General features: G+C 41.8%; 1 protein-coding gene across 5 annotated transcripts in view; it reads right to left on the bottom strand.

Annotated features, from left to right (window-relative positions):
- Positions 1-4,886: 4,886 nt before the first annotated feature.
- Positions 4,887-24,501, bottom strand: part of TMCC1 (transmembrane and coiled-coil domain family 1) — a 287,250-nt gene continuing 267,635 nt past the window's right edge. For all 5 annotated transcript variants that reach the window (XM_069083876.1, XM_069083878.1, XM_069083877.1 and 2 more), the window contains 2 exons: positions 11,281-11,416; positions 4,887-9,111 (listed from right to left, as the gene is read on the bottom strand). In XM_069083876.1, coding sequence (XP_068939977.1) covers positions 8,797-9,111; positions 11,281-11,416 — 451 coding nt within the window. In that variant the 3' untranslated portion in view covers positions 4,887-8,796. The remainder of the gene's footprint in view (positions 9,112-11,280; positions 11,417-24,501) is intronic.

The following is a 24,501-nucleotide window of genomic DNA, read 5'->3' as shown; positions in this document are numbered from 1 at the left end:
GATTGCTTATTGTCTCAAGGAGCGGGGAGAGGAGGGAGACAAAGGAATAGAATTTGGAACTCAAAACTTTTTTAAAAAGTTAAAAATTGTTTAAACATGTAATTGGGGGGAAATAAAATATTAAAAAAAAATAAAGTACATTATAAATGTCAAAAAAAAGTGTTTCTCAGTCCCCATTAACACCAGTGACTTCTTTATTTCCAGCTTATTCTGTATATAGCTTATTTGTACATAATTGTTTGGATATTGTCTTCTCCATCAGACAGGGAGGTCCTTTAGAGGAGGAAGTATCTTTTGCCTTTGTATTCCCAGAACATAGTCGACGCCTGGAACACAACAGGTGCTGGCTGACTGTCTGACATTAGTTGATGGCATTCCGTACCTTGATCCATGTTCAGGCTGCCAAACAAAGACTGGAAAGCACCAGATTGCTGAGAATAGAAGGGTATGTAGTTTATTTGGAAAGAACCTCATGTCCCATTTATTTCCTTAGCTCAGAGGAGGCTGCTTTTAAAGGAGGTTTATGAGTTTGACATAGGAAGCTATCCTCCTCACAGAAGTAAAATCACAAACTATTTCAGGAGCCTGGAGTAGTGGCTGGCAAAAGAAAAGGTTTGGGAGGAGCAGTTTAATATCCTTCTTTGGAGCAGATCTCTTTCCTTTGTAATTTAGGCCCATTTTCTCTTGTTGGATCCTTTAAAAAATAACAGATGTTCTGTGTCTTCACAAATAACTGTATAAAAACATAGGGGAGTTAATTATATTACTGCTAAGTCTCTTCTACAAATTGAACACCATAAACTCCTTTTCACCTCTCTTTACTTGGCTTCTCCCCATTCTTTCAGTCACATTTATTGGTTAGATCTTCTCTAGATTCTACACAGGGGGCAATGGGGTACAGTGGACAGAATGGAGTTGGGCTTGGAGTCAGACAGGTCTGGCCTCAAATCCCTTCAGTGACAGTTACTGGCCTTGTGACCCGAGGCAAGTTGCAACCTCTAAATGCTCAGACACAATGAGCTATGATCTGTGTTGGTGGGCAAAGTTCCCAACAATGAAATGATCTTCCACCTCTTGTGAATGATGTCCTGTGTATTTGTCTAACTAGGAGAAGGTTTCTCTTTCAAAGTTAAAGTTTTTCAGATGCTTCCACTGGCAGATGGTATTTGTGTAAATTGTGTAGAACCCCAGAAAACTATAAATCTGTCTTAATGGAATCCATAAGATTGTTTCTACTATGGATGTTTGTTACAAAGTGAAAGACACACACTGACAAGATTATAATATGCAATTGTCTTGGCAGCCCATATTGAGCTAGTCCTTCAGTATATTAATCTTGCATAGTTGTTGTTGATGGACCATGAATTGGGCCCAGGATTGACTAAGAGGGGACTGGACTGGATCACAGTTGGCAACTGAGCAGACCTTTCAATGATGCTAATTCGATTCCATAAATTTACTTTTATCTCAAATTATTTTGATGCTACAAAACACTAAGTTTTTAACACCAATATTTTCTGGATGTTAAATGGCTACAAATGATGCAACACTACCATCTCAGGAGAGTAAAATATGAGAGTGATGGAAAGAGGTGGAGAGAAGCATGGCCCAATGGAAAACACAGCCCTTTAGAAGCAGAAGAATAGGGTTCAGATCCTGGTCCCTGTCACTGTGTGACCTCAAGCTAGTCATGCACCTGTCTGGGCTTTCATTTCCTCATCTATAAAATGAAAGGATTGGACAAGATGGCCGCCAACTTCCCTTCCATCTCTAAATCTCATCTTAGAATGTATACTCATTTGATCTACCACCCCATCATGCTGCCATCTCGTATCTCCACCCTTTCTGAGCCAAACTCCCAGGGAAAGTTGTCTATATTTGTTGTTGCCTCCATTTTCTCTCCTCCCAACCTTCCGAAATCTGGCTTCCAACCTCATCCCTGAACTAAATCTTCTCTCTCCAAAGTTACCAATGATCTAATTACCAAATGCTGTGATTTTTAAAAAGCTCTTATCATTTTTTACCTTTCTGCAAAACTTGATGCTGTTGACCAACCTCTCCTCTCTGGGTTTTCATTCTATTGTTCTTTCTTGGCTCTATGTCTACTTGGTCTGATCACTCCTTCTCAGTTGTTTCTGCTGGATCATCAGCCATGATCTCTTCCAGACCCTTCTCTGGAAGACTTAACCTTTTTGGCTCTGGAACTTCTGGCCCAAGGACTTTGCTGTCCTGATTGGTGGATACTTTACCTAGGAAGTGTCCAACCAGGCTTCACTCTCCTTTTGTCTATCATCTCTCTGGCTGCCTTGCTACTTATCTGTGAACTCTGTACAATGCCATTCTCCTTCCTCCACCCCACCTTTTTCAGATCTGAAACCATAATTAAATAAGTACAACCATTACTAACCTAAAGGGTGTGCCACTGTATTACCCTATGGTCACATTGATAATTCCTGGAACATTTCATAATTGTCCTCCCCAGATACCACGTCTATATCTCTGCAGTCTCTCTCTGTTGGAATGTAAATTACTTGAGGGTAAGGAACACTTTTTTTTGGTATTCGTATCCTCAGTGATTAATACAACTGTTGGCCTACAATAAGCATTTTGTAGATATGAATTCATTCATAATTTCATTCATTAATTCATATACTGCCTCCTAATTGTGGAGGTAGTCCAAAGTTCTGTCTTCAGAGCCATCTGGCTCCCAGAGCTATATACTCAGCCCTAATCTCTCTTCTGAGTTCAGGTCTTTCATCACCAACTACCTGTTGGACATTTCTGAACTGTATGTCCTGTAGGCATCTCAAATTTAGTATCTCTAGGGGCGGCTAGGTGGCACAGTGAATAGAACACCGGCCCTGGAGTCAGGAGGACCTGAGTTCAAATATGGCCTCGTACACTTAACACTTACTAGCTGTATGACCTTGGGCAAGTCACTTAACCCCAACTGCCTTCCCCAATCCCCCCCCCCCAAATTTAGGATCTCTAAAACACAACCTGTTACCTTTCATTTAAAACTCACAACTCTTTCAAACTTCTGTTTCTTTTGAGGGCACCACCATCCACCCAGTAACTCAGGATTATAACCTTGACATCATCCTTGACTCCTCATTCACCCTTATCCCACATAGCCAGTTTCTAGGTGTTGTCAATTTTACCTCCACAATACCTTTCCTCCTGTTCCCTCTACTTACAGAATGACTACCCTGCTTGAGGTCCTCATCACTCCTCAGCTGGCCCATTACAATGGTCACCCTACCTCAAGTCTCGTCACTTTCCAATCCACTCCTCCATTGAGACGGCGGTGAAAGTCCCAAAGCATAAGTATGACCATGGCATTACCCTGTTCAATAAACTTCCTGAAGTTCCCTATTCCTTGCAGGATCAAATACAAACTCCTGTTTGGCATTTAAAGGCCCTCACAACCTCACAATCCACAATCCATTGTAATTCTCCTTCACTCACTCTATGGACCAGCCAAACTAGCATTCTTTCTGTACAGATTTATGCTCCCCCTCTCCACGGCTTTACATGGCTATTCCCTATGACTAGAATACACTTCTTCACGTCTGTGTTTTACAATCTCTAGTTTTCTTCATAGTTTAGCTGAAATGCCCTCGAATGATGGTGGGTCCAAGTTGGTTGCAACATATTAGCAAGTATTTGTTAATAAGAAGTGCAAAAAACACTATTAGGGACAAGTATGATTGAAAAAAAAAGTGAACTATGCATTAATGAGATATAAAATAACCAAAATACCCCATGTCCCCATGAAACATTAAAAGGATCCAAAGAAGTTGTCAAGTGCATTAAACTCTATAGTGGAGCTGTAGAAAAATATGGATAAGAATCCCTTGGGAAGAGGAGAAGTTACTATCAGCAGTACTAAAGAACCACATGGAAGAAGGATCTACTTAAGAATTGAACAATGAGACATCTCCCCCTCCTTGAATTTTGTTCCTTATTCCAAGAAGCTTAAGATGTTTTCACCACAAAGCAGACTTAGTGGCAGACTTAGCTCCCCCACCTCCTTTAAAACACGGTTGAGGAAGAGTACCCCCTATATTATAAATACATTGTACAGGTAGAAATCAAAGTACAGAGATAGTAAATGATTTCCCAAAATCAAAAAGCCAGTAACTGGTGAAGTCATGACTAAAATAACAGCCAGCATTTATGTAGTGCTTAAAGTTTACAGAGTGCCTTACACAGAATATCCTGTTGGACCCTCTTAGCAACTCTGTGAGTCAGGGGATGTTATTAGAACTATTTTACAGCTGAGGCTGCAAGGAGTTAAGTGACTTGCCCAGGAACACAAGCAGAGGCTATCTGAGGCCAGTTTTGTACACAGCTTTTTCTGACTCTAGGCACAGTGCTTGACACAGGTTTCTTGGCATGGAGTTGTGTTCTAATGGATCAAGCTGCCACCTGCATTCAGTGTTACATCATGGCCAGGGCTGAGCTTCCCACCTTGGAGTTTCCAAAGTGAGGTCTCATGCTTCCTACTACTTACCAGGTTGGGGATTTTATCTGGGAGAAATAAAAACAGGAAAATTAAATGATAACTATCAGTTGTACAGAATTTATCATCAGTGAAACCCTACATAATTTCTTCTTCCAAAGGGTCAAATAGAGAAGGGTAACATGTCTTCCTGAAATTTCCAACAGGTATAATGAGGTCAGTTAATCTGATATACTATAAATTCAGGGAGATAACTAACAGCAGCCTGATATGGTGCAGCTGGAAGAGGCTGCTTTGTTAAAAAAGGACCAATATGTAGTATTCACTTACCAACTTTTTACTAGTGTCTCATTTTCAGTGATCTTTGACAATTAAAAGTACAGCCAAAAAGAGCCAGACAAATTGGAGTCAGACTATCATGTTAATAGTTGAGGTCTTTATTTAAATTTTTATGTACAGTAAAAGTGCTGCCAAGAAACCTGCAGCGATCAGACAAAACATAAATGTAAATCTCTCAACAATTAGCAGCTTAAGATCTAGCAACTACAGTGTTATGTTCACAAGTGTCATTTCTGAACTTTTCAACCGGTGCAAGTGAGTTTTTATTCTTTTACAATTCGAAAAAACACACTTACAGTCTAGTCAATGCCTACTACGGTACCACCTGGCATACACAACACACAGACAGACACATTTTAACTCATTAGAGCCACATTCAGAAATCCCAGATCCATTAAGGGAGAAGGGGCAACCATAGCTCGACCAACCTTGGCTTGTTTCATCACAATAATGTTTGATTTGGTTATTTAATGCATATATATTTTTTTCCAAACTGGGAGGCAGCTCCTTTTAGGACCCAGTGCAACGACAAACAGAATTCAGCATTTCATCAAACTGTACCCTACAGACACGCAAGACTGGCAACAAAACCAAAACACAAGAGAGGACAACCTCGATGGAATTGTGTTCAACATCAAGAGATTAATGAGAAGACTCATTCAAATTGTCTCCTTGAACTTCAGATTGTCTCTCAATTTGGGGCATGGGATGAGAAGGAAGGAACCCTAATCCCCCCAAATGGAGGTGTGGCTTATCTTACCTCACCCTTTTGGAGGTTATGGATTGCGAAAATGTGTTGAACACACACCAACTTGGGTCTGATCAGAAAGAATTGTCTTAGGTTTAACGTAAACAACGTGCAATGTCAGGAAATCATTCTACAACCTGAATGCTATCACCCTCTCCAGACAGAGGACCCCTCCCCCACTACCCAGTACATCCAGTACAACCATACATTTGCCTCTGCAGTCACACACATACCAGGGTAGGCACCAACTCATACAAGTAATCCAGGAATACTCTTCCTTCAAAGAGAATGAACATAGCCTTTACAAGGAAAGTAGCTAGAGTCAAGTTTCCAACAATATAACAATTGTTAAACCATTAGGATGAGGTGTCAGAAGAGATTCCAAAGAAGGGGAAAATCTGGGAATAGCCACAATGCAGGGAAAATAATTAAGTCAGAAGAAAAAAGCAGTGGGGTTGGGAAAGGGGGGCTGAGGATCAGCCGGCAAGGAGGACATAATTTTCTTAACTAGAATGACCTTGGAAAGAGAAAGGTGGAGAATCATCTATCCCTGCCTGGCCTGGGGCTCCGGGTTTAATGACCAATGGTTTTAGTAAGGGCCAAGTTCAGAGTGGAGAAAAGAATAGAGAAGCTAGGCACAGCCTTCCTGTGCAGAACACTGACCTGAGGCGAATGGGTGGGAACCCTCTGGGACTCACAGGACCCTCCCAAGAGTTTCCAGTGTGCACTACAGTTAATAGTTTCCACACAACTTAAGAGACGTTCTGGCTTAAAGAGAGTCAAAGAGAATGGGTTTAAGAAAGACAATGTTTGTAACGTATTTGCATCTTAGAGGTCTCTTCCCAGTTTTTACAAAGCCTATTAAAATGGACCACAGAGAAATGCATACCAGTGGAGGAAACTATTTCAGCTACAGAAGGGCATTACATTCTACGGCACTCCAGTTTTATTTTATTTTATTTTATTTTTTAGCAATAATTATGGTTTTAGGCAGAACAAGACTTCCAAGTATTCAGACCTTATCTGTAATGCAGTGGAAAACAGGAATGATTTCATTTCAGTATAAACTTGGATGGGATACATCTCCTTTTTCTCTATTAAAAAAAAATGAATCATTGCAGCTTCTCCTAGTTTGCGGGGAGGGAGAGAGAACAAGTTAATGAGGGCCATAGAAGTGGCTAGCAAGCTGCCAGTTGGGGACAGGCAGGGGAAGGGCAAGAGTACCTGAGTTTTGTGATTACAGAGGTGATATGCTGAATCTCTTGGAAGAGGCACACAAGGGTTAACAGGGCTGGGAGGACTAGCTGGTCAAAGCGAAGCAAGGCTGGGGAAGCCACGGAAACCACACACCCTTGCCTTCTTAGCAGAAGGGGCGATGCTAATCTTGTTCAGGAAAATTTCTTGGGATGAAGAAAATAAGGAAAGCCTGGCTTCCTATTCTCCTTGGTGCGTGGCATTATATCATTTGGTTGCACAGAAGTGAAGCCAGGAGAACAGCAGGTACAGTTCAATACTGGGAATGGTGCAGAAACTCTGTGCCCTTTGTGGAGAGTCAGAAGCATGCGTTCCAAGAGGATGAGGGAGTTAGTTACAGAAAAGAGAGGGGCTGGCTCAACATCTCTCCACATTATGGAATTCATACTCAGAAAGAAAAAAAGCAAATCAACCCAAACTGTAGGACCCAGATTGATAATATTTCTGTTAAGAAAGCCAGTGTGGGACCACAGGTCACTGACAAAAATTCACACACATGCCTTCGGAACAACCTTCATCACCTGACATATTTTCTTGTTCTCGCTCAAGGGAACCATCTTTAGTTGCCGCAGTGAGGCAGCCAGAATAAAGCTTTGAAAAGAAGGCTCCCAAGGCCACAGCGCTGATGCGAGGACAAATGATTTCCCTACTGTCAGCTAGAAAGGACAACTTTGGCTTCAGTTACTGGGGATGCTTTGTATTATAAATAAGAAGAAATACAAAAATGATTTAAGGTTGACTCTGTTTCTAGATAAAGTCTCCTTTAGGCTTTCCTAAAGAATGTCCCAGTCCAGTTTAAGAAACGAAGTAAATTTTAAGGGAAATAGTCCCTACTCCTATATGGCTGGTTTGAGACTCACAGAGCCGCCATCATTCCCCAACCAAACCAACTCCAATGAGGGGTAAAAAAAAAAAAGATGGAGAGAGGTTTTTAAGTATTGCAACTCTAAGCATGAGGCAACAGAGGGCGGCATTTGCAAGGTCTCACTTTCCTCAAATTGTTTAGAGACAAGACAGAGCACATTTAATTATCCACACATTTCTTCATTTAAAAACATCACTTCTTTATTTCAAGGAAAAAAAACAACGCCCTCCCAGCCCCTTCCAAAAAAAAACCCAATAATTATAATAATAATAATAATAATAACAATAATAAAAAATCCTATTAGAAACCATAAGGAAGCACTGAGAGTTTGAGTATTACATTCTTCAAGTATGCTGTTCGGATTTTTTTATTTTTTAAATCTGTGACTATACACATATAAAAAAAACCTTAAAAGTGCGGCCAAGGGCTTTTGCTGAAGATTAAGTATTTAGAGGGCTACTTCAAAATACTGTAGTAGGACTGTGCAGTTATCCTGTAGGGCATGACACTTTGTATCCTTGCCAAAGGGTAAGAGGGCCCAGATATAAAAATGACCAGACTTCAAGATTTGTGTGACTGGCTGACTTGAATGTGGAAGCTGTTGGGCAGATCCATGTTCTTCCATGTGTTTTCCGAAGCTAAGGAAAATCCACCCTGAATCTGTGAATTCAGACGTGGACTTATGCTAGGATTTCACAGTAAAGGTTAGCCTGGGGAAGTGGGGCTCTGGGATGCTCCCAGAAAAGGCAGGTTGCTAGGCCTAACTGGTCTAATTGACTCATCTTTCTAATGGGTTTTAGTGCAGTAGTTGAAGCCAGAATTTAGAATGCCCATTGCTGTGCTCCAGACTGTGTTGGTTCATGTTAAAGGATCTTTTTAAGATTTGCATCCCAGGAGAACCATGCTACATAAAAATGATCCAGGATTTTTGCCCAAAAAACTTCTTGGATAAAATCTAAAAAATACTATTGCAATCGCGTCTCTCAGAGAAAAAACGTTATTCTAAATGTAAACAGATTCACTCAACTCTTTCTTGTTGTTTAAAACTTCAGAGTAGGTAAGTTGCTGTCTAAATCTCTGCTGCATGCACGCGCCGGGGTTTGGGGAGCAGCGGCCTCAGCGTCATCATCTCGGGGATGAAAAGAACCGTTCCACATAGCCAAAGAGGGCGTCCCAGTGCTTCCAGAGAAAGGCAATGAAAACCACAAGGAATAAAGTGCTGAACGTCCTGCTGCGCGTCTTCATGAGGGGAACCACGCAGTTGGCCACAGTGGACACGAAGACCAGGAGAACGGCCATCACGGCCAGGAGGATGTTGATGAGCTTGCCCAGAAGGTTCCGGGCAGTGGCGTTCTCCAGCCCTTCCAACTGCACCACCTGCTGCTGCTGCTGCTGCAGCTCCATCTTGGAGATCCGGGTCTGGCAGGCCTCCAGCGCTTCCTGTGGGCCAGAACAGGGACAGGTCAGTCCTGCAAGTGTACCCAGGACTGGCGCTCCATGCTCATTACCAGAGATCGCGTCATGCTCAAACATGCTAGCTGGAGTCTGGGAGATCTCCCAGGAAGTCACCTCAGTCACTGGACACTCCAGAAATCATTCACAGACTGTGTCGCCCTGCAACACACTCTGCTAGCTTACTAACACCTATCAGGAAGGGAAGGTTCGAATGACAGGCTCACAATGGACACACTCAAAGCCCATTTTTGACATTTACGCTTCAAAGCAAGGCTTGTTCCTTTTATTTATTTTTATTATTATTTTTTAAAGCAATTGGGGTTAAGTAATTTGCCCAAGGTTACATGGCCAGTTTTTTTGTGTGGGTGTTAAGTATCTGAGACCAGAACGGATCTTGGGTCCTCCTGACTCCGGGGCTGGCACTCTTACTCCCTGTGTCACCTAGCTGCCCCTACCTTGTTCCTTTTAATTCAAGAAAATCACTGACACGCAGCATTAACCCCACGGGACACAGAGATGAAGACAAGAGCCACCTCTGATCATCGACTGCCACCTCTTGATCTCCCCCTTTCTGTGATCTCTGAAGGCGCAAATGAATATTTCCAATTGTTTGTGGGACTGCACCAACCACTTAGACTGGAAATCTCTGCTAATGAGTTTATTTTAATCCTACCTTACAGTTCAAGGGCTGAGATTTCTCCCAGCTGCTAGTAGCAGAGGTCTTCAGCTCAGGTTTTATCTTAGAATTTCAAGTAGGACAGTTTTACCTGGGCACATCACTCTTACTTTTCTGGGAGCTTAGGTCAAGTCCCTGGCAGCTCTATTTGATGGACTGAATAATGAGATTGGGAATAATCTCCTATTTTCTTGCATTTCTACAAGCTTAAGAGTCTGGCCAGGTAGGGCACAAGCTGAAAATGGATGCTTCCAAGAAAAACAGTAACATCCCAGAGAGTCTAGAAAAATATAGCAGCTGGGAGAAATGCTTGGGGTCAGTGGTTTTAATCTTAAATAGACATATATCTCCGTGGGCCACATACTGACTTAGACTATAATAAATCAACCTTATCTATATTGGAAAATGGTTTTAATCTGGTTCTGGCTGCACTCGGAGGTCTGTGGGCTGTGAGTGGGCCACCAGTAAGGTAATTCCCCAACTCCTTTGGGCAGTTGTAGGAAGAGTTCTCTTGGAAGCTTCTATTATATGCTGGACCTGGAACCAGGAAGACCTGGGCTCAAATCCAGTGCCACACATGTAGCCAGTCACTCCCTCTGCCTGCCTCTGTTTCCCCATCTGTAAAGTGAGGATGATAACACCACCCAGCTCCCAGCTTCACTGTGAGGATCAAATGAGATAATATTTGTATAGCGCTGTCAGCTCTATAAATGCTGGCCACCACCATCAGTAGTAGCAGCAGCAGCAGCAGCAGCTCATTTCAAGATTTATTTTTTTGTATCTACAAGCTTGTTCCCACTTAGGAACACTTACTTGGGTAAGAAAGGTAGAATGAATGGTGTTTATCCCTGGGAGGTGGGAAGCAGGGCAGGGATGACCATGAACTTTTTCCCCCTTCCCACCTGTCCTCACCCAGAGGTGCCTAGCAACGTTTCTGCAAAAGGTATCTGTTTGCCAGGTTAAGGCATCCTTTTTATCAAATTCAGTGGTCTCAGCTCATCATGGAAAATGCAAAGCATGCCAGCTTCCTAATTTGTTAAAAGAGGAAACTGTTAAGTGTATTTAGCTGGAGAGAATATACAGTGCTGTCCCTTTACTGGGACTCCCCAATCTTCTGAAATAAACAAGCTTTCCAGTAAGTGATGAAATGAGATAACAGGTACCCCCTTCTACATGAAAACGCTCCCCATCCCACCCAGCTGCTGGTATCCTTCTTGTTCTGGCTTGTATTGAAGCACCCTGGACTGACTCTGTGCTCACTCTCCATCTACTTACACACATACCCATGGTCTCCCTCAATAAAAGCTCCTTGAACGTCATGAGTGTTTTTCTTTTGTCTTTGTAATACTAATGCCTGACTGAATGATTGATTGGCCAACACTTGACAGTTGTGAGATTTCTAGTCAACTCAGTCCAAGTTTAAGTGGGCACAGGTCTGAGCAGCTCCTTGAACCTGTCACCCAAGCCCTGATACGAACCTGGATGTCCCGAGCCCTCTCATAGGACTGATAGGCGATTTTCTCCTCCATGCTGGCCAACTCCTGCTTTAAATTCAAGATCTCATTCTGATGGAGTTCAGTCAAATCATTTAGCTGCTCCTCTAATCTCTCACATCTAAAAAGTGGGAGAAAGAAGCCAGAAAATATTATAAATTGGAATATTTTGTTATTTTCAAATTGCCTTCATAGTATATTTGTTCTTACAGTCAATGGGAAATGACAAACAGGAGCTTCCCAAACAAAAATTCTTATCAATGAACAAATTTACCTTGTTTCTAGCACCATTTATTTGCAATCAGCTATAACCAAAGTACCCCCATGATAGAGGTAAGAAGGATGCAACACATTTCTCAATTGAGGAAGAAACTCATTAGCTGATTCTCTCACAGCCTCAGAGTTCCCGTCCACAAAGTTCTACAGTGGGTCCAGCTGGAATGAGGCCAGATAATACACTGGCTACCAACTCCCAGCATTTGCTTCCCTAAGTCACAAGGACCTGGACAGAGAACTATGGCTTTTTCTAAGAAGAGAAAATTGCAGCTGTTATTTTGTAGCTGAAATGCTCTGATAGGGACATAAACAATTGGGTCTGGATAACTCTGGTAAGAACAGCCCCAATCTACAGGAAACATCAGGGAGGAAACTGTCATAAACCAGGGGGCTTCAGGCAGATTCTGTGGAGCAAAGAGGCTGGCAACAGGCCCGCCACATCCTCCAGTGCCGTGTGCCCAGAGCACACTCAAGTGCACCTTGCTCTCAAGAACGCCATTTGCAGAACATTCTCTCCCAACAGATCCACCCAAGCTATGGAAGAGTGCATTGCTTTGCTGCCAAAAAGCCAAAGGCACAAGGCTGCTTGTGCTCAGCACTGCACAGTCATAAGGTCTTGGTGCCAGCAGCTGCCATGACCCAACACTTTTACAAAGCCTGCACACCATCAAATCTATGTAAGGAAAAGAAGTAGAAAAGACATCAGTAAATAACATTTTAAGAGCACACACAAGACTACTTCTACCTTGATTTGTGTGGAGACCTGGTTCCTAAAAGGACCCAACTCTACTCCCTTTACCCCTCCTCCCAACCCCCCAAGGATCCGTGTGTGACAAGGGAAGAATCAAAGGTCCAGAGAAGGGAAGTGATGGCCCAGGGCTGTCAGGGCCAGAGCACTGGCTCCACTGTTTGATAAAGGTAAAATCTACTTCTGGTCTGAATGACCGGATGCTGCCTAAAGAGCAGAGAACCAAGGCCGTGTGCTCCCTCCCCCAAGTCCTTGTTTGCCCCCTTCCCCTAAGGCTTTCTTAAATTTGGGTCTGTGAAATCGTATTTTTAACATGTTCACAACTACTTTAATTGGTGTCCTTTGTGATCCTGTGCATTTTTATTTTATACATTTGAAACAATGATTCTGAGAAGGGGCACACAGGTTTCACCAGACTGACAAAAGGGGTTTGGGACACACAAAGAAGGTTAAGAACCTACTGAAGTCTTTAACTCTCTTCATGAGCAAACTCCTCAACTGTATTCTCTTTACACTCAACTTTGTTCTAAATACACAGCATTTATAATAATTTATTTTAGCAATTTTTAGTTTATTTTAAAATGCCAATATGAATCTATTTTTCAAAGCTTAATAGCTTGAGCTCAAACGGAAAACTGTCTTAGTTGGGTGTTACAGCAGGGGAGAGGTGAAGTTACATTTTGGTTGGAAGGAATCCTTTTAATTTTACAAAACTGGAAGCAAACCCCATACCATGTCTCAAGAATTAATTTATGATGTGTTTGTAGCCACTGAACACAGCATACACTGCACACTAATCTTGGGAGAAACCTCAGCCCAGGTATAACTTCCCCTTTTCACTGAAAAGACAAAATCATAGTTCTTTGTAGTTAGATTTCTGATGAATGAGAAGCTAGATAACTTCATAGGCTTGGAATTCCTCACCTGATGCATCACCTTCAGGGGAAGGGCTAAAATATCTGGGACCGGTTCAGTTAGCCAATAGTTTCCCCTCACTAAGTATTTGTAACTGGAATTGCTGAGGTAACTGTTGCACAGGCTAGGAGAAACAGGAAAAACTAGAGCTTCGAGTCAAAACAAAATAAAACAAATCCATTTCCCCTATACCTCAGGACAAAGGACTGGAAAGCAAAACAAAGTGATTGTGATCAGACTACTTTTGCTATTTCACAAACATTGCATCAAGACACTGGTACATTTTAAATTAGTCTTGAGCTGCTCAACTCCCTTGTGTCAAAGTTGACCAGAAAACAGACAATACTGGAACATGAACAGTAACAGACCTGATGGAGACCTGAAGCTTCTGGTCAAGATGGCTGTCTGGACCATGGTAGGCAGTCCAGCTTATAAAAAATCCTCCCCAAACCCAAAACACCCTAAAAATAGCACCAGGCCAAACAATGATCAACAAATCCAGTAAGAAACTACGACTTCTTCCGTCCCAAAACCAGACAAAGAATTACTCAGAAATCACAGCAAATAGGAAAGTGTGCCTGACTGAAAAATCCAGCACCAATGCAGGCAAACAAGATTAGAATCCTATCAGCATGAACTGAGATAGGAGGATAGAAGAAACCTTTTGTCCCTAAGTCTCTGTATACAGAAGCAGCAAGAGGGCTCCTATAAGAAGGCTCCAGTGTAATTGGAAACCCACATTATAGACCTTGGAAGCAAGTGGGAATAGCAGTACTCAATCCCAAATATTCCCCTCATCCTAGGTCCCTAATGCTCTGAAGGACCTTGATAGTACATTGCTCTGAACATCAAAGATCAGGGGTGGGGGGACCTAATACCTACTAGCACTCAGCAAAAACACACCCTGAGAAGTGGAGGTCAGTTTAGGAGCCTAAGGGACTCAGGTTGAGACCAAACAGGGTCAAATATCCCACTGGGGAGTAGAACCTAGTCCTGGTACAAAGCCCCAGTATAGTGCCATAGAGCTGGAGGGATGCGTAAACAGAAGAAGGTCCTAACCACTCTGAAGAATCCAGAAATGGCAAAAAATCCAATACAAGAGAGAATCACTTCATAATATGTGTAAGTAGAGACTCCAAGGATAAAATGAATTTTCTATAAGGAGTATGTTAATATCTAGAAGAAGTGAAATGGAAAAAAAAAATGAAATAAAAGCTCTCTAGGAAAGATTTGGAAAGAAAAATAGCTTAGAACAAAAAATGGTAAGCCTTACCCAAATAATGAATGCCCTGAGAACTAGAACAGACCGGAGACAAACAAATGACTCCATAAGACAATAAGAAATATTAGAGCAAAGTTAAAAAGACTGGGAGAAAAGAGAAAGAACTGTAAGAGGTATCTGCTTTCAAAAATACCTGACTTGGAAAACAGACTAAGGATAATTTAAGGTTCATTGGACTCTATATCAGAATTTTTTTTTAAAAAGCCTAGACGTATTTCAAGAAATTGTAAGTGAAAACTAGTTAGATTATTAAAATCAGGGGGCAATGTGAAGATAGAAAGAATCCATTGGTCACTTCCTAAAGGGAATCCCAAAGGAAAAGTCCTAGAAAGCTCATAGCCAAAATCCAGAGCTTCTATGTCAAAGAAAAAAACATATTGCAATCAAAAAGAAAGCATACAAGGGACCATAGTTAGGATCATATAAGATATGATTCTAGGTAGCTTCTACTATAAATAAAATGAGAGACTTGGAATAAAATATAAACTTGGAATACAATATTCCAAAAGGCAAAAGATGTAAGATTAACAGAGGGAGAAGAAACAGTTTCTTCTGAGACTTAATGTCTTCAAGGAGCCATGGAGGGTGTTAAATATGAAAAATAGAAGACCCAGGAGGGTTTCTTCTGAGGGTTTTAAGAGTTATAAGAAAGGAGAGGTAAAAGGAATACACTAGTGTAGAAAGAAAGAAGAAAGGGTAGTGGTGGAAATGACTTTCTTATAATTGGGATGAATGAGAAAGAGAAATAGACAGAGAAAGCTGTGGGAGAACACTGGATGGAATTCTCTCTAATTTGTACTGATCACATGTATATTTGAACAAATACCAAGAGTTTGATCTATAAATAAAAACAAGTGGTAATAAGTGTGTGGGTGCTTGGGGGAGAGGTATTAAATGACAAGATAATACTGGGAGGGAATAACTGCAAGGAAAACAATTTCCTGATCCTGAACCTGAGATTAGAAGGAAAAGATCTAGAGACTCAAGGGGTGCCCATTAATTAGAGAATGATTGAATGGAATATTATACTCTAAGAAACTATGAAAGAAAAGATTTCAGAGAATCTTGGGAACTATGAACAGAACAGGAATAGAGTGAAGTGAAAAGAACTGGGATCAGAATTTGTACAATGATAAAAAACACTCTAACAGAAGAACTTTGGAAAATGTTACGAACTCTGATCAAAGCAATGATTAATCAAGTCTCCAGAGGGCCTGTGATGAAGCATGATGTCCATCTGCTGCCAAGGGTGATGACCGACTCAAGGTGTGCAATGGGACGTGCATTCCTGGATGGAGCTGCTGAGGGTATACATTTTGGTTGACTGTGCTTATTTGTTATAAAGGTGTTTTTTTTTTTTTAAACATTTGTTCTGCTTTTAACTGGGACAGACAGGATTAGCAATTGTGATGTCAAACAAAAGGAAAAGGGGATTGCTGAAACATTTTTTAAAATGCACAGAAAAGAAGGAAATTTGGAAGGAAGCACAGACAAGCAGGGCAGCTTTGAAAGTAAAATGCTGAAATTTATCATATGCATTTAAAAAAAATGAGTGTAGAATAGGGATTTATGGTTTCATGTGTAGTCTTCTTTTGGTGGTGGTGGTGGGTTAAGCTCAAAATTTTTAAAAATTTAAAGAAGATTCAGAGGGCATAAATTTTAACCTTTTCTCTACTACAACCTGAGTAACTTTATGCAAGTCATAACTTGTCTGGGCTTCAAGGTCTTCACATATGGAATGAAGGGGTTGGACTAGGCAATCTCCATGAATCATTTTGGCTTTAACTTTATAATATTCTCATATAATCTTGGTCAAGTCATTTAATTGGACTTAATTTTCCTAATCTGTAAAACGAGGTCATTCTCAAACTTTTGGTCTCAGTACCCCTTTACAATCTTAAAATTAGTGGGGCCCTCGTTAGACTCTTAAAGATGATTAAGGACCCCAAAGTACTTTTTGTTTATGTGGGTACATTTATCAATATTTACTGTATTAGAATTTAAATCCAATAAAGTTTTAAAATAATTATTGACTCATCTAAATATAACAATAAGATACTCACATGTCAATTTAAATAGCATTTTATGAAAAATAGCTTTTCCAAAACAGATTCCAGATTCTCTGATCTGCTTCTGCATTCTAGTCTCTACCAGATGTGGTAGAGGAGGAGTGGAAAAGGGAGGAGTGTGATTCAAGAATAACAGAAATAATTTGAAATTTGAAAGAAAATTTAAAAGGAAGCAAAGAAAAGACAGACAGCTCTCAATACAATGCATAGTATTTATTATATAGGCTTTCATGAAATGGAAATTTATTGCTATATATTTTGAATCCCTTCATGTTCTGCTGTGCACATGACATGCTTTCCCCCCTTTTCTTATTTTGTTTACATTTCAATATTTAAGTTTATATTTATTTTTCTTACTGTGTATTTAAGTTTTAGTAGTACAAAAAATAAAATAAAATAAAATAACACTTTGAGAACCTCTGGGCTAGATGGGCTATAAGTGCTCTCAAATAATTCTGGATCCTATGATCCTAGAGAAGAAGGGTAGAGGGTTACACAATTTACTACTCATGAGGGAGAAATAAGAGAAGACAGCTTGCATGCTTATATATAAATGAGGGTGGTGAAGAGTGAGAGTCATGAATGAAAAGATACCTAAATTGGGGGGGCGGCCAGGTAGCACAGCGAGTAAGAGCACCGGCTCCAGTGTTGAGATAGACCTGGAGATCGAATCCCGGGCTCAGACACTTAGCACCCACCCAGAAACACCTGGCCGTGTAACCTTGAGCAAGTTACTTAACCCCAATTGCTTAGGGGCGGCCAGGTGGCTCAGCGAGTAAGAGCACTGGCTCCAGTGTTGGGATGACCTGGAGATCGAATCCCGGGCTCAGACACTCAGTACCACACCCAGAAATAACTGGCCGTGTAACCTTGAGCAAGTTACTTAACCCTGATTGCTTAATAAAAAAAAAAAAAAGATACCTAAATTGGGCAGAGATTTCTCCTCCTGGCTCTCTTTATGAGTACAGTGGTTAAGGACTGAAAAAGGTTAGAACATACTCAACTTGTCAAAAGCTGGTGGGAGGGAACAGGAAAAGGAGGGCAGATTAATTCTGAAAAACCCAGAGGGAAAGCAATGTAAGAATATGGAGTAAAAAGATGACAGGCACCAAAATAGGCAGAGAGGACTTGGAAAGGTCAGGCTTTATGCCAGGCAATCCAAATGCCTTGAAGTCCCACAGGGAGAAGCTGTATTCGTAGCATACCTGAAACCTAGAGAGCTTATCCCACCAACTTGGGCCAAGGTGAGGCAAAGAGCCGGAGTCCTTTAATAGTGGAAGATGAAAGGGCTCAGCTATAGCTAGTTTTTCTCTCTTGGAGCCTGCGCCCTTCACTAAGCACACCTAAGTGTATTTTGGAACTTGATTCTGCCTTCCTCATTTTCCTAATTCTTAATTTTCAATTTCTAAAGCTATGTACCATGTTTCCCCGATAATAAGACACTGTCTTATTAATTTTTTTTTTTGGACAGAAAAACACCAGAGGGCTTATTTTCAGGGGAGGGCTTATTTTAATGAACATTGACAGCAATTTTAATAAACAGGTAAATGTGAACAAAAAAATGTACCTTTATTCAATAATGAATTCAATAAAGAACAGGATGACGTGCTCACTGCTGCAGCTCTGATTGGATGCATATCGGAGCGCGGCATGCAGGGGATCACCTTCACTACAGTAGCAATCTCAATAGGGCTTATTTTCGGGGGAGGGCTTATTTTAGAGGAATCTTAACACAGTAAGGGGAGGGCTTATTTTCGGGATAGGTCTTATTATCGGGGAAACACAGTATGGATGCCTAACATCTGGTGTAAGAAGCTAAAACAACGGATCTCAGCTTAACTGTGGTTTCCTTATGACTTCTCTACTGGGACATAAAATTCCTTTTAACAACTGAATTGTTTAGGTAGGATCCTATCGGTCTGCTTCTAATAAAAAGTGTGAGGCCAGCACCCCACTGTCTCCCTGCTCCCTGCTGACTTCTCCTAGGGTTCTGGCAATTCTAAGCCTCTCTTGGTTGTGCGTGAACATTCTTCCAGCAAAGACATACCAATGCCATCTGTGTTCAGTAGCACTGGGGGGCTTTTTGGTTGCTCTACCACAAGCAGTCTAAAAATGTTACCTGTCAGATCCTTTAGGGAAGGAAATTATGGACTGAACCTGCCACACTCACTATAAGCTTTCTCAGGCTCTCCTCCACTCTCAATACATTTCTGTCAAGTGGGAGATTCTTCCTGAGGGAGCTGGTTCGCAGCTTTGGTTATGCATCTCTGCACAGTTACACATGAAAAGTAAAGAAGGGGCACACTGGAAAGAGCCTTGGCTGGAAGACAGCAGGTTTACGTCCAGCTCTACAACTAACTAACCACAGGTGGGATGATGGACAAGTCACTGACCTTTCTGGTGTGAGAAATGAAGGACCTGGGAGTACAGGACCTCTAAGGTCCTTTCTTGATCTAAAGTCCCAATTGATAAATTAATAAATAAGTAAATGGGATGTGTCTGTGGTGCTGTCCCTTTTTTGCATGCTCTCTTCAGTAGAAGCTCCCTTCCCTTTGATAAGAACGAGTTAATCCTAGATTCCAAGCCCACAACAGATAAACAATAGACTGGAAATTCTTACCAGTAGGCCCACTGACAGCTGTGGAAAATGACAACAAACAAAAATCCTTCCAGCAAGAGTGGACACAAAACTCAAACTGCACAGCACACTGTGGACAAACAGCCCTTGACACCTCAATGGACCCTGCAGGCACACATCCTCTTCTTACAAGGTCAAATAAAATTCATCATACTCTTAAAAAGCAGGAAAATCGGTTTTGGAAAGAGTGCCATTCCAATTGGTTAAAATTTAACTAATTCGATAGTTACCTGGAAAATTCATTTATTGGGAATACTTTATTCTCCCAAGATGCCAGATGAGGTGTTACTATGTTAGGCACTCTAACAGTGCCTTGCGTAAATGGCTTCTCAAAACATGTTTGTTGAATAAATGAATGTTGTTCCTGGGGTGGTAATAGGAACAGGATCTAAGCTCCATTGGTCTTTAAAGGGGCTTATGGACAGAAAATGTACAGCAAAAATGATTTCGGCAACTGCTTTTCTTCAGAAAAAAAAATTGCCTCTATTTTAAAAAAAGGAAATCCAAATCTAGAGCTGATATGGGATAAGAAAATAAGCCAGTAGAGGCTACTATCCTATTGTTTTTAAAACTAAAAGTATTTCCTATCAGTTTAATAGATTTAAATATTCTCTTTCACCCGGGTGATTATTCTGTAAAACCGACCATTTTGCCTATAGTGAGAATAAACACTGTCATGAAATAAATGGGTTTGGACTCCACTGTTCTAATGAGGGGATGATGGGGGGGTTGGGAGGTAAGGGAAGAGGGCTGGAGATGCTCTTCCCTGTCTCTTCTCTTTCATACCGACACAAAGTGGGCCTTGGAAGCTATTTTTCTTTCTTACCTCTCTTTTTTATCCAGGCCTAAATCTGACCTGAAGGCATGTCAGATCAGAACCTGCTGGATGGAAGCAAAAAGGAAGCAGGCATGACAAAGCCACTCAGCATGGCTTCATGAGAACCAGTCAAGACATAAAAAACTAATTTTTCTGAGAGAGTTACTAGAATAATAGATCATGTGAGTGCTACAGATTTAGTTTCTCTCTATTTTAAGATGCCATTTTACACAGTCTTTCATTTTATTCTTGTGGAAAAGATGTTGAGATGTGGGCTCCGTAAGAGGAGAAAGGCAGATTAGGAAGGAGCTGAATGGCCCATGCAAAGAGTACTAATGAGCGGCTGCCTGTGACACTGGAAGGAGGTCTCTAGTGGAGTTCCCAGAGGCCCATCTTGCTTTCTGTGTTTATGAGTGACTTGTTCATCAGATTTGCAGAGGACACCAAGCTTGCAAGGAGAGTTCAATGAATGACAACAATGGGTCAGAACACTGGTCCAGAGCACGTAGGATGAAATTCAACAGGGATAAATGTAAAAGTTTTACATTTGAGTTCAAAGCAAAAAATAAACATTCCCAGCACAAGTTGGGAGAGGCCTAGGCTTGAAAGTGGTTCATCTGAAAAACATAGGATGGTTTAGTGGACTCAAGCTAAAAATGAATCACTGGTGTGACATGTTTGTGTTTGACTCTACACTGAAAGAGGCCCAGGGCAAAGGGCTAGGGAGGGGACAGTCCTCTGGCTGTGGTTTGCTCTGGGCACATCAAATGTGGAACATCACTTTCAGTGCTTGGTGCTACATTTTACAAAGAACGCTGATAAGTTGGAAAAAGTCCAGAGGCAAGCAACCAGGACTGAGGAAGGTCTCTGAGAAAGAGCTTTGATAAATCATGTCAGGAGGGTCCATACAAAGGAAATAAGAGATGGTTAGCTTGGAGAAAGAGAAATGTTAGCTTCAAAATTTGCCATTTGGATAAGTAGGGTCCATCACAGGGATTTATGGTCATGCATATGAATGGCTGCATAGGGAAAAGGGATTGATTATGATTGTTTTGTTTGGCTCCTGGGACAGAACAAAGAGCAGGAGGTTGCAAAAGGGCAAATTTACAGTTATCATGAGGAAAATCTTCTTAATGACCAGAGCCATCCTGTAATGAAACGGACTGCTTTGGCAAGCAGTGGCTCTGTCCCCAGGCTAAGCGACCATGTGTGGGGCATGTTGTAGAACTGCTCAGCTGGGAGCCTCGGAGGCCCACTGCAGCGCTGAGGACTTGTGATTCTGTGACTTGGCATGTTTTGTTCCTTTTTCAAAAAGGGCCCCCAAACTCAGTCATTTTTGGAGCAGTTCCACATGGAAATCTTAACCTAAACTTGTGCTCCCTCTTGCAGAGGGGTGGGTTTTAGTGTAGGAGCAAAGGGCTTTGTGTTTTATTTTAGAAACACTGGAAATTACTGTAATACAACCCAGCAGGGTGCCATTGAACCTGCCCCCAGGAGTATCTAACCTCTAGAAACAAAACAGTAACTTATCCATTTTGAAGCCTTCCTCTTTCATGCCCCAATCTTGAACATTTAGGAAAAGGCAGGAGGAGGACAGCAAAAGGGAGAGGCACCACTGTGCAGTGGGCCACAAAACCCATTCCACTAAGCCTTCCTGAAAGAGCAATTCCTGAAGGAAGAGTGGAGTTCAGCTGGGGAGAAGAACACGGCCTTGGAGGAGATGTATGTTGTTATCATCTCCACTGGCCCATCGCTGCTGCAGGAAGGCAGTCATTTCATTCCTTCCTAAACAATTCCCTGGCTTCCTCTTGTCTTCTTTCTCCCCAAGCTGGGTACTTCACCTCATGTTTATGTAGACAATAAAGGCCATTCACTGGGAGCTCCCCTATTTTTCCCTTCTCAAAACATGCTAATATAAATTTTTACTCTCTCTCTTCCTTTCCCCCATCTCTGACAATGCCCTGCCACTTCTCTTACCAATACCAAGCCTTCCACAGGTACCCTGATCCTATATCCCTTCCATCTTCTCCAAGAGACTGCTCCTTCTCTTTCCTTTTCTTTCTTCCCTCCCCCCACCTCCTCTTCAGCCTCTCCCCATTTACAGGTTCCTTTCTCTATTGCCTACAAACATTTCTAAGTCTCTCCTATTCTTCTTCTTATTTTTTATTTTTTGCAGGGGGGAAGGCAAGACAATTGGGGTCAAGTGACTTGCCCAAGGCCACACGGCTAGTAAGTGTTAAGTGTCTGAGGCTGGATTTGAACTCAGGTCCTCCTAACTCCAGGGCCAGTGCTCTATCACTGTGCCACCTAGCCACCACTCTCCTATTCTTTTTTAAAAAAGCTTTTAATACCCCCTACCATTACCTCCAGTCATCATTCTCGGTCTCTCCTATTTCACCACCAAACTCCTGGAAAAAAGTGACTCTATTGACTGCTTTCACTACCTTCTCCTCTCTCTTACTCTTTAACTCTTGTAGCCTCATCTCTCAACAGAAAGTGATCTCTCCACAGTTACCAAGGATCTCTCCATCTTCAGCTTTCTTGACCCTTCTGCACTACTAGACACTGCTGATTACCCTCTGCCCTAAGTTTCCTGACACCCCTCTCCGTCTGACTGCTCCTGTGCTGGATCATGAAAAACGTCCCAGGTGTGGGTGCACCTCCAAGTCTCTGTCTCAAGCATTATGTTCCCACCAGGTGATCTCATCAGCTCTCACTGGCTTACTCATTGTAATGGCAAACACAGAAGTGGTTCACACCTTGTTTCAGCTATTGAATTAACACCTTGTTTCAGTTCAAGTTTCTTTTGAGCCTTGTATCAAATCTGTTAAGACACAGAACTGTGAAACCCACAACTTGTGAACCCTAGAACAACTCCTGGGGAGGAGCTAATGACAATATATAAAGAGAGGTCTTGGCTAGAGACAGCAGAACTGAGAAGGGGAGTCTTGTGGGGGCAGAGTTAAGGAGAAAACTTGTGGTATCCTGGCACTATGTTTGTCTGCTCTGTCTCTGTTGATGTTTGTTTGTGATACTTTGTACAGAAGCCCTGAAAGAGGATTTTCTGGTTTATGTGTACAAGTCCTAGAGGAGGGTTTTGGAGGTCCTGGGACTTTACTGATGATTTGTGCTGACCTCTTGAACCTTATTTTGTGGGTCTGTGTTGATTTCTATGTTGATGATTTGTGTTAAGTTTTCAGACCTTGTTGGTGGATCTGAGTTGATTTCACAGGCAGATAGTAAACTGATGATGGTGCCCACAATGTGGATGAATATTATTGTGGCTCTGTCAAGCTTTGTCTTCCCAGAAACAGGAACTGTGAAGGACTTGAGGTGGACTGGACACTGTGAACTTCAATATGGAACAGGAACTGGATGAAGAACTGGACAAGGAACTGGGAGCTGCCTGCCTTTGAACCCAGGTGAGGGTTGGTTAGATTTGAGTAGGAGCTGCGACCATATGCCTCGAGTCAAGATGAAAAGAGCTCTCTGTGGGTACTGAGTAGTGATGAAATTGTGATTTACTTGGGACCGAAGGGTGGATGGCCTGTGTATTTTCCACTAGCCCTTAAGAGGGTACTGAGTAGTGACTGATTTGTAACTTAGTGTGCCCCCTGGGTGGAGGACTTTGACCTTTTGTACTTTATGATTGAATGACTGAGTTACTAAATGATTGATTAACTAAATGATTGTACTTTGTTCAAAACTATGTGACCACTTTGGTGAAAACTGTGTGGCCATTTTAGTGATAAGTTGTTATTATATCATTGTGAATGCTGTATTTTGATTTTCTGTAAATGTTTTGCTCTGATTTGTTATTGAATAAATAGAAAGTTCGCTATACTAGGTAATCAGAACCTTGAAAGCTGTTCACAGCAGCTGTCCTCTGGAAAGCGGCTCATATATGGTTTCACACTCATGACCTCCAGGCAGATGACTCACACATCTCTATATCCATCCACAGTCTCTCTGGAACCCTCATCTCATATCACCAACCGCCTTGACACTTCAGGCTGGATGGCCCTGACACATCTCAAACTCAGCATGACCACAAGAGAATGCATGACCTTTCCCCTAGACCTCAACTCTCCTGAATTTCCCTGTTTCTGTGAAAGGCTCTAGCTTGTCATCTCCTAGGATCACAATGTGCACACACTCTCCTAATTCTCCTGCTCACATATCCAATCAGTTGTCAAATCCTGCCACTTCCATATCCACCACAAAAGCCGTAGCCTTCTCTCCACTCACAGGCCCTCATCATCTCCCATCTGGACTACTGCCGTGTCCTGGCTACAGCTGCCAAACAAGGCTCCTCAAGTGCATATCTGACCCACTCAATGAACTTCTGTGGTTCCCTACTGTCTCCAGGGTTCACAATTTGGTCCTAACCCACTTTTCCAGTCTTATTATGTTACTCCCTTTCCAACACATGCTATTCAGTTCCCCTCTTTACTTCTGCCT

Source organism: Petaurus breviceps, unplaced genomic scaffold (assembly GCF_028583685.1).
Source record: "Petaurus breviceps papuanus isolate PSGF00001 unplaced genomic scaffold, PetGlider_PUasm1.0 174, whole genome shotgun sequence".
In the NCBI taxonomy this organism is placed as follows: Eukaryota; Metazoa; Chordata; class Mammalia; order Diprotodontia; family Petauridae; genus Petaurus; species Petaurus breviceps.
Note: the sequence above shows the minus strand (reverse complement) of the source record. Positions and strands in the feature narration are given on the sequence as shown.